The sequence below is a fragment of the Sinocyclocheilus anshuiensis genome, unplaced genomic scaffold (assembly GCF_001515605.1).
Source record: "Sinocyclocheilus anshuiensis isolate Anshui unplaced genomic scaffold, SAMN03320099.WGS_v1.1 scaffold246, whole genome shotgun sequence".
NCBI classification, from domain to species: Eukaryota; Metazoa; Chordata; class Actinopteri; order Cypriniformes; family Cyprinidae; genus Sinocyclocheilus; species Sinocyclocheilus anshuiensis.
Window position 1 is genome coordinate 3114694 of NW_015542356.1, and position 11426 is coordinate 3126119.

At 36.8% G+C, this 11426-nt stretch overlaps 1 protein-coding gene across 2 annotated transcripts in view; it reads left to right on the forward strand.

Moving 5' to 3' along the window:
- tmem132e (transmembrane protein 132E) overlaps nucleotides 1-11426 on the forward strand; it is a 380857-nt gene that overhangs the window by 363585 nt on the left and 5846 nt on the right. For both annotated transcript variants that reach the window (XM_016490585.1, XM_016490584.1), the window contains exon 8: nucleotides 2277-2471. In XM_016490585.1, the coding sequence (XP_016346071.1) occupies nucleotides 2277-2471 (195 nt within the window). The remainder of the gene's footprint in view (nucleotides 1-2276; nucleotides 2472-11426) is intronic.

Below are 11426 nucleotides of genomic sequence, written 5' to 3' on the forward strand. Positions count from 1 at the left end.
GTTAAATTGGGGGAATCATCCTTGAAAGTTTTCTCTCCATTGAATCAGCACACATCAGTTCATTGTGTCCAAACAGAGGGAGTTTTGATTGTTCGTGACAGCTTGATCACACCTCTCCAAAAGTGTTGTCTGTTGTTTGGCTTCAGAAAGTGTCTGTTTTTCTCCATAAACAAATCTGAGCATAAAAGAAAAAGTTTGGTAATTAAACTAGGCGAAACGGCAAAGGTCATTAATAATTAATGGCCAATGTAGAATTGGAATGTTTTCACTGAATGTGAGCTGAAAATAAACGAAACTGAGCACAGAGCATAATTTCACCCTTACAAAAAAAATAAAAAGCAAAGGCAAAAAGAAAGGTATGAATAATGTTGTTTATAACTCACACCAGGGCTTTTTTTATCTTATTTGGTGGGTCTTTGATCTTCATCTGCCACAGCGTTCATCCTCCACCCGTCACTATGACCTAAGCACAAAGACGCACAACCTTTAAGCTTTGAACGTCTCTCACGACACATTGTTTTGAGGATCTTATGAACAGCAGAAGGTATTCTTGACCCGTTCTTAGCATCGACTGAGCTGTAATGGTCCTGTGAGCCAATGTACGTATTTCCTATGACTTAATTGGCTTTCCAGGTCTACCAAGTAGAGTAATTAGGTTTTGGGGGAATAGGCAGACCCTTTTTAGCCTTTGAACACACTCTATTCAAGCATCCAAAGCTCTGGTTATAATGCAAACATCAAAAGCTGGTATATCAGCAAGTATAAGAAAACTAATTGCTACCGCCTGGATACCAAACAAATGAGCCATTCTGGAAAGAATTTGTTTTTAGTTCCCCTTTTTCTATCTGTTATTCCTTTTCTCTCCTTCAGATGTGCTTTATCTTTGAAGCCTGCCTTGAACGCAGGAAATAAAAAATGCAGGAACAAAACAGTTCAGTTCAATTTTACATTCATCTGGTTTTCTCCCCGGTCTATATCCCCTTTCCAGCCGGAGGAAAGGAGATGGGATTGTATAGGACTGGATGGTCAATGAACTGTAACAGCCTGCTCCAAAACATTAGTGCATTGGGACACAAACAATGTGCATCTGGGACATATGGGTCGCAAGTCTAGGCTGGATCAGGAAAAGCCTGGGTTCAGCTCCCTGGCGCCCACCGCACTGTGTGCTTCAGCGAGAGAAAACTGCAAAATGGTTGGATGGGATTTTTATGCCAAAAGATGGCTGAGAATGGCCACTTCACAGGCGAAGTATAATCAACAGCATGGCTAGTTCGTAAACCTACATCAGCGTTGAGGGCTTTTAGCTGGAGATGGGTAATTTTGAAGAGGCAAGTAATAGCAGGTTGGATGAAAATGTTTGCTGCGGAGCTTGGAGATTTCTGAACACCATTAAAAGTCATTATGGACTTTATTGGGCTAAATTATCAAGAGAAAAATTAGCTTTGCTCCCTCCTGTGTGGTTAAGTGTAACTAGCTCTGCTGAGATTAAGCCAATTATATGAAGGTAACATTTTTGTTCTTTGTTTGGAATAGCTGTAATTGAAAAGAAAGATAATGAACTATAATTGTGACATATACGGATGGTGTCAAAGCAAAACGAACTTCAGTTTCTGTCAACATCTTTTAATGTTCTTTACTAGTCATAATTCTTTAAACTTCTGTTTGTCATGGAGAGACTGTAGACTTGGCTACTGGCAATGGTTCAGTCTGTTTTAAAATTCATCCAAGCTCTATGTACTTCTCCCTCTGATTATGTCTTTCTTGAGGCAAAAAATACTCCACGTAGGCTGACTTGTTCTTGTCTTGCAAAATGCTAATTTTCCTGAATTATGAAAAGTGAAAAACCATCCATATATTACAGCTTGTTTTATCTAACATGGCGCTTTGTGGCTCTTGGGATTGCCAGGGTCTCATGGTTCAGCAAAGACACACAGAAAAAAAAAAAAAGAGAATATCTGACCCTCCTAGTCGTGCCTCCCCACTTGACTTTTCACTTGGTAAGTCCCTGGTGACCTTTAACGGTGGTGGGAGGTGAAGAAACTGTGACATAATGGGTTTGAAGTGTCAGATGGAGGATTTATGTGGAGGCCGAGTGCTGGCGGTCCTCTGGAGAAAAGGTGTATTTTCCCATCCTTCCTTTACTCAGTGGGCTGTGTCTTGAATATGTGAGATTATCCACTAAATGTTTCTCTTTGTGTCTTCACTCCTCCCCATGCTTTATTCCATTTAGGCTGTCTTTCTTACTGTAAAAGGGCATCATGTTTTGTTGGTTTCAGGTTGAATCTCCACTGGCAGTGGAGGCGGTGCTGGGTGAAACACAGTTCTCTGTGGTAGACGATAAAGTGTCCATAGTGGAGCTACGTGTTCATGCCATCTCAGGACTGGCACTTAATCTTCAGCCAAGCCCTGGCAACAGCCATACCATGGTTGCCAAGGCAACTGGCCTGCAGACTCTCTCAGCTCTTAAGCAGGTATAGTTGATTGCTTCATTGTTTTTCATATCTTCTACAATAAATGACATGCCGTCTTGCTTTCTTGATGGTATTTTGTTAAATCCTCTGGTATATTATTCGATCAGAACTTTTTTATGAATGAATGTTTAACCAGACTGAAGACTCCTTAAGGTTCTCAAGCAAATTTTTTGAACTTAATGTAGTGGTTTGTTTCTTGTGCAAGGCAGGTTTATTATCATTAACTAAAATGAAAACTGAACCATTAAAAAAAAAAAATACTTGAAATAAAACTTAACTTGTTATAATTCATAGTTGCCAAAACAATTAAGTATTAAAATAACTAAAACTACATAAACTAAAATAAATAAAATACTATATATAATAAAATACTATATTAACAAATACTATATAGACATTTTAAAAAATACAAACACAACAAAACAAAATTACTTAAACTTAATTAAAATTAAAGTGAAAACAAAAACTAAATAATAAATATTTAATAAATACAATTTATTTTAAAACTTGAACAAAAACTATAGTATATCAATACTACTGATACTAAAATAACACTGGTCTTAAGAATTCTACCATCTAATAAACTTGACCAAGATGGTCTTCCAGCTCACCCTGGCCCCCATTTGCTAGCAGAACCAGCTAATCAACACTAAAACCCATATAGAGCCATCTATAAACCACGTATAAACCATGTAAAACCATCTTGAGTTTTTTGTTGTTTTTTTCTTTTTTTTTTTTTCTTTTTCATTTTAGCTGAATTTTCATTGTATCATCATTATGAATGAAGACCCATTGACGATGGCCGTACAAAGTCGTATATTCTGATTTGAAACCCTAGAAATTTTCACACTTGTTTTGGCTTAAGAAACACATTGAAGAAATTAATTTATAGGCTACACAACATACAAACTTGTATCTTCACATAATTGTCTAAATATGACAGTAACATTCATCATCATACCCTCTGCATCTGTGTACAGAAAAAAGCTCTAACCTTTGGACCCTTGCTCTAATTACGCAAGTGACATTTATGTGAAATTCCTCCTTGTTGCTCAGGACCATTCTGCTCATGAAGAGTTAAAGTCTGGCTGAGTTTAGCCTCATATTGATGATTCGAGTCTCCATGAAGGTTACACACCATCGGCAAATTAGCCTCAGTTCAGTCTTTCAGCCGCCCCTCACTGCTTTAATAAAGCCTTGTTTGGCATTCAGACATATTCAAATCTCCTTTAATATCAGCACACCAAATGAGCAGGCATCTTGCTTAATAAGAAGCCACCGCCACTTCTGTTCTCTGCCATTCTGGAGTGTCATCAGGGGAGCTTCATGCGGTTGCTGTATAATCTTTTCAAAGCATTAATTGGAGCACATTCGCTCGCATTTTCCAGCGAGGACCTCGTATGCTGCCGTGCTAATTTATACAATGTCTTGGGCAGGTCACGGAGCCCTGCCGTGAGTGCTTGGGGCCCGTTTTCTTGCTCTGTACGTAGCCTGTGACCAACATCCAACATCAGACGAGGGTGGCTGCTTTTAATTCATGCATTAAAATCCAGCGGTTCTCCCCCGCTCTCTGCTTCACCACCTTTGGTTTTAATTAGCGTAATGTATCAGCCTAAGTGCTTGTGGAGACTGTGCTATAAACATCACTGATGACCCTCCTCCTTCTCCTCCTCCTCCTCCTCCTCCTCCTCCTCCACTGCAGCCCTTCCGTCATTTCAATCCTTCAGTGCACTTACCTTCTTCACCTCTGCAGTCACAAAATAACTGAAACTTTGTGACTATTTCTGCCCGCAGTTGTGTTAGATTTCCTGGTAACACTTAACAGTTCAATTTGATGGTGTTAGTTAATGCATTAGTTATCATGAACGTTTAAGAACAACAATAGCATTTATTAGTCTTTGTTCAAAAGTATGGATATAATGTAAAAATTAGTTAAAAGTGTAGTGACACTTTAGTTTATGGACCAATTCTTACTATTAACTAACTATTACCTACGGCTTTAGCTGTAGAAACTCCTAATTTGCTGCTTATTAATAGTTAGTTAAGGTAGTTGTTAAGTTTAGGTATGGGGACAAGATTAAGGGATCTAAATATGATCATGCAGAATAAGACATTAATATGTGCTTTATAAGTACTAATAAATAGCCAATATGCTAGTAATATGCATGCCAATAAGCAACTAGTTAATAGTTAAAATAAATCCAAAAGTTCATTATAATGTAATTCTACCTATACATTACAATGTCAAGTTTAAGCTAAAATTAACCTAGATTTAAAAAGTTGAATTTTTTTTATGGGGTTAATTAATAAATATGTTAGGTCACACTTTATCTTGAGGGCCAGTTCTCACTAACTAACAATTAACTACAACTTTTGGTCCCACTTTATATTAAGTGGCCCTAATACCTGTGTGCTTACATAGTAACTAGATGTGTACGTAGTATGTAACCACAGTGTAAGTACACATTGGTACATAGTGTCTACAGCTCTAATGTTTGTGTAACTACACATATGTAACAACCCACTGAATGGTGTGTGTAAGTACAAATGTGTAACGGGACATTGGTAACAACACTTTTTGGTAATGAAAGTACAACTGTGTAACAGGACTAACAGCACTTTTTGGTAAAGAAAGTGGTACACTTTATATTAGATTTACCATGTAATTACTCTGATGTTAAACTGCAGCGGCCAGTAAGTTAGGCTTTACATACAAATTGTGGTTGGTGTCCAGAATGTTACACTTTATATTAAGTGGACAGTTCCTGAGGAGTTACCATGTAAGCACACTGGTATTACAGTGGTGCACCAACTTCACCAAATCGAGATCCAACTCCTCTTACTTTACATATCCCTAAACCTAACCGTTTCCACCCTCTGGATCCCATTTCCACCCCTAAACCTACCCATCTCCACCCCCTGGATCAAATGGTTCCAATTACTCTTATACATATTGTTGTTACAATATGTAGTTATTTAATTCCTGTTACACGAGTACTTAGTGAAGTGAAAAAAAGTGTTGTTACCAATGTCCTGTTACACATTTCTACTTACACAAACTATTCTGAGTGTTGTTACATGTGTGTAGTTACAGAAATATTAGAGCTGTAGATACTATGTACCAATGTGTACTTACACTGTGGTTACATAATACGTACACATCTAGTTACTATGTAAGTATGGAGCTTATAATATGACAATACTATTTGAATTTGAATTGTGTAAATTTGAATTATTGACAAGTGTCATTTAACAAAACTGAATTTTATGTGGCATTTAACAGTTCTGAATTAGATTTTTTGTAAATATTTAACATTTGAAATGTAATACTATTTAATTTTTTATGGCAGTTTTTTTTAATAGACATGTATTTTCATACAGCGGACTTTTTGTTCTGAATTGTTAGACTGCAAATATCCAGTTTTTAAAAATAAAGCTTCAAGTTTTCAAGATGAAGAAGAAATTCGGAACATCAAATTCAATATTCAAAATTCAATGCGCAGAAATTCAGTTCGTACAGAAAGTAGGTCAGAGGTTATCCACAGTGAAGAGTAGATGATCTCCGAAAAGTCGAACGAAGCATTTACGGTGACCGGAGTGGACATGTTCAGTTCACTTAGGCTAGTTTCGTTGTGGCCACAACATATTAACTCGTGGAAACGTGGCCACGAGATCATTTTGTGGAGATAATCGTATGGAGGGTAAGATTAAGAGATGTAGAATATGGTCGTACAGAATAAGACGTTAATGTGTGTTTTATATGTACTAATAAACAGCCAATATACTAGTAATGTGCATGCAAATAAGCAAGTAGTTAATACAGGAATTGGTCCCAAATTAAAGTGTTATCTTATATTATTAGCTGTTAATTCAAGTATGTTGATAATATATCGAATTATGTTAATTTATCCAAACTAATTTGTAATTTAATCAAGTAATTTAAACAGTATCTGTAAAGATTAATATTGACCTATATTAATAAATGCTGTCAATATTGTTCATGATTGCATTAATCTTAACAAATTCAAGCTTCTTACATAAAGTGTTACTGATTTTCTTGTTCTTTCTTTTAGATTTTAGATGCCCCTTTCCTTTGTCTCACCAGCAGCCTTAAATAATTGATTTTGCTGTATGCTGGTGTAAGCGATTATTCTGTTTCAAAGTTCCAAGTGTCTTGGATGCTTGAACATTTTACTTCTGTAGTTTGTTACATACAGTGAATACAAAATTACCTTCAATATAGATCTCAAACACTTTTACCAGTTAGAAATTGAATGGCATATCCATGTAAAAGTTACAGTGTCATCTCCCAAAGACTGAAGCCTCAAGGATCAAGGGCCATTCATGATTGATGCCATTTTATTTAGTGGCTAGAGTGATCTCGAAAGGTCCGTGAGGACAACATGTCGTCTTCAATGTATTATTCAGATCATGCATATCAAAGACTCTCTTCATCTTGACAAGCAGCATTGACAGAGCCTGAGCCCGAACAACCTTGAAGTTAGTGACACGACAGAAGAGTTTTTTTTACAGCCTCACAACAGGCCATTGCTGACTGGAGGCAGATAAATACTTCTCTTCCTGAATATAAAAGCAAAGCAACACTTCATTTCTGACTAAAAGCACTCTGGCAGAGTGGTTTCATTTTGTCTGCCTGCCAACAGGTGTAAGGTGTTGTGCTGTTCCTTTAGCAGAGACCCAAGCAGGAAGGCAACTGTCAAGCTTAGGCTTGTTATGAGGTGACAAGAACACAAGCGTCGTGCCAGTTCTATTTCCCCTCAGCCTGTGTTTCTAACAGTCAAAGCATGCAAGCCCTTCTGATGTTAGCTGCATGTTGCTTGCTCAAGACAATCTTGTATGGACCAGTAAACTCAAGATAATGAATATTTAAAGGTTTTTTGAAAGTCAGGAGATGAAGATGGTAACACTTACAGTATTGATAATCTCTTTGTTGTAAAGAGTTTGTAAAGGGAATTTTCCCTGAACAAACTCCTAATTTGCTGCTTAATAATAGTTATTGAGGTAGTTGTTAAGTTAAGGTATAGGGTTGAATTAAGAGATCTAAAATATGGTCATGCAGAATAAAGCATTAATATGTGCTTTATAAGTACTGATAAACAGCTAATATGCTAGCAATATACTTCTAATAAGCAACTGGTTAATAGTGAGAATGGGTCCTTAAGTTAAAGTGTTACCGAAAGTTGTAAAACATTTTAGCATTTGAAACAGTGTGCTATGCTAACACGCTAGCTCTGATGTTGCATTAAGGATCCCCTTAATGCAACATCCGAGCTAGCGTTGGCATAGCACACCTGGAGCTAGAGGTCTGCATTCCCAATATTAAATTCCCAAATAAAACGCGGTAGCGGTCGGTAACTCTGGTGTAATTTGAACGGGAGGTCTAACAAAATCCTGTTCCTGACGTCCATTCAGAACAGCATATCTGCGCTTTATTCTTATTGACCACCGGTACAGCCTGCACTCGGACTGTTATGCACGCGCTGCGCGCATGCTTTCTGCGTCACATGTTTTATTTGCGGGGTCTGTGCGCAGCATGTGCATAACGATGCTCAGAGCAAGCTGTACCGGTGGTAAATATACGGCCCTCAGACAGAACAGGCAGGTTGTTGATGAGGGACAGAGCAGAATAAGGATGGAGCAAAGTGTGGATGCGCTGTCCTTGAAGGACGTTCAACTCGGTTTTGTTTATATTTTGCTTAGCCTATAATTTTAAATGACAGATGTCGTATTTTTTTTTCTCTGCGACACTTTTCCTACTGTGTTAACAGAAAAATGTCAAACAAATTTAGTATTTTGACAAGACGAATAAAAATAGCTAATAGGTTATATTTTGTACAACATACTTTTTTTTTTCTCTCTACGACACTTTTTAATATTGTGTTGTAAATGTTAAACGAACTGTATCCTGACAAGATGAATAAAAATAAGATATACAATTTTTGTACAAAATTTTTTTTTTCTCTGACACTTTTTTCATACTGTGTTGCATAAAATATTAAACGAATTTTGTGTCTTAAGATAATTAATATAAATTTAAGTCAAAGTCAATAAATTCAAGACTCTTGACAAGACGAATAAAATGACATACAATTTTGTGCAGACTACACTTTTATTTGTTAACCTATCTCTCTTTCTTTCAGTAGCGGAAATTTAAATGTGAGATTCTGGAAACGAGATCTAAATTTAGTGGGAATGGTTGGGTCGAGAAGAAAATTATTCTAAACAAACAGTGGGTGAACAAAGAGTGAATATATACGTAGCGGGAGCGGGTGTGTGCGGAATATAACCTTGCGGGAGCGGGATTAAAAAAATAGTCCCACGCAGACCTCTAGCTTACACTCTTCACATTTTGCTCAAAACTGGGGTACCACAGGGATCAGTGCTTGGACCTCTATTCTTCTTTTTCCTACACTTCACTTCTACTTCAGATCCCATGCTTTTTTAGCATTGCTGTGCTCATTACATTCAGCAGTACACATACAGTAATTTCCTCCTCCTGTGGATGTGCCTCACCGACATATCAAATTTGATCACCTCAGCTGTAATTGTGATGAGTTCTTCTTTCATTCAGCCATGACATCCCTCACCAAATCTCTCTCTTTCTCATTCAGAGGTCACATAGTTATTGCCTCCTAGTGTGTATCATGACCTGGTGTCATCCTGGGATGCTCTTAGGGACCACATTACGATAGCAGCGGCCTTATTTGACCACTACTTTACTCATTTTCTCGTCCAGGTTGACTGGAATTCTATTCTTGTTTGCCAACCAGCACCTGCTATATGTCTTCCATATTCCTAGAGTGGCTCCAAAATCCCTTTGCTCAAATGGTTTTTAACCCGCTCTAATTTTTTCATGTCACGCTTCTGCTCAGATCATTTTCTGGCTGCCAGAATAAATTCAAGACACTGTTTCTAGCTCACACTGCTGCCAATTTCCTGTATTCCCATTACTTGCAATAAATTGTAAACCTGAGCCTGGATGGTACTATCGGTCGCTTCTGCTTGCCAACTATGAGAACAGTTGATTCATTAGTCATTCCAACAAAGCCACAAGAAACACATTTTCAAAAGGTTCACCTACTGTCAAGGACTCGTATTAGTTTTGGATAGCCAAAAACTATCCCTTTAAATACAAAGAGAATCTTAGAAAAGTAAAGCTATTTATTTGATTTGCGTGTGTGTGTGTTAATATGTCATTTAGGCATGGGTGTATCTGAAATAATTGTAGTAACAATGATAGATCTGACAAACTTTGGCAAATCCAGTACCTACAATATAAACATTTGCATTTATTTTGAGTTTCTTGTATTGCAGGGTGAAATCAATCTCGCTGGGTCAGGGTCAGGGGCCTATTGCGGAGAGGATGATTATGGAAGCTCTGAAGACTGGCAACTGGATCTTCCTGCAAAACTGTCACCTTGCTGTGTCGTGGATGCTGGCAATGGAGGAGCTCATCAAAACCTTCACTGAACCTGGTTAGTTTGTATGTGTGTATAAGTGAGGTCTTGCTTTGTAGCCTAGTCCTTTAAATTAGGGGTCTTCAGCAGGGACCCCTACAACCCCAAAACAGTCATTCATTGTTTAATATCAAGGCTTGTGTAAAAAAATAATTTACTTTCAACCAAAGATAAAAGTAATAATGCTGAAGTTCAACTAAGCTAATGTTCAAAGGGTTGTTAGATTTTTTTTGTGTTTTTGAAAGAAGTCTCTTATGCTCACCAAGGCTGCATTTATGTGATCCAAAATACAGTAAAAACAGTAATATTTCATATAAAAACAGTAGTAATATGAAATATAATTTAAAATTATTATTTTTTTTTAATTATTATTTTAAAACGGATTTTAAAATGTGTTCCTGTGATGGCAATGTTGAATTTTCACTCCAGTCTTCAGTGATCACATGATTCTTCAGAAATCATTCTAATATGCTGATTTGGTGCTCAAAAAAACTCAAAATATTTCACCACAATAAATTTTTTTTCAGGATTTTTTGATGACAATACAGTTCTAGAGAACAGCATTTATTTGAAATTAGGGTTTTTTATTTAAAAAAATTAACTTTTGATCAATTTAATGCATCTTTGAAATTAATAAAATTATTGATTTCTTTAGAAATTTATCTTACCGACCCCAAACTTTTTAAACTGTAGTGTGCCATATTTGTTTGATTGTCTCTCCTGCATTAAAATATTAAGGAAATGTAAAAAATAAAACCCCTGCTTAAAGAATGAAATAATCCATCAAAATGTCATGCTTATTTTATTTATGACTTCTCCAGAACCTTGTCTCTGAAGCTGACACTGTTAGATCAGTATGACATGCCAAATAAACGTCAAATGAATGACTAGATTCACAAAAACTATTTTTGTATGTTTATATTTGTGTCTGTGTGCTTGTTTGTATGGTTCAGTGAAAATATTATTGTTCTGTTTTTAGACAGACTCACCTGTTTTGCACCTGCTTCTACCTTTTATTACAGAGTGTGTGTTGCACATGTGAATCCCCTATAAAGCTATTTTGTTGTCCTGTTTTCTGTTGTCCTGTTCTTGTACGACCTTTGCAGACACTGTTATCCATGAGGACTTCAGACTGTTCCTTAGCTCCATGCCTACCAATGTGTTTCCTGTCACTGTATTGCAAAACTCTGTCAAGGTAACACAAAGACACACACTTGCTTATACATACTTAAAAGCTTTAGAAACTGATAGTCATAAAGTTCTGTGAGTGCTCACAAACAAGTAGTGATTTTTCAGGAAAGCATTCACATGCCTTTATCTCATTTTTTATCTTTCGGGGAGGAAAACATACATCAGTATAGAGTGAAGCTTCACGCATCAGTGGCATCCATATGCTGATGACATGCACATATTTTTACCTTTACACGTCATTCATCCTTCTAGCACTGGGATATGTCTTCATGTATATCAAATTAAA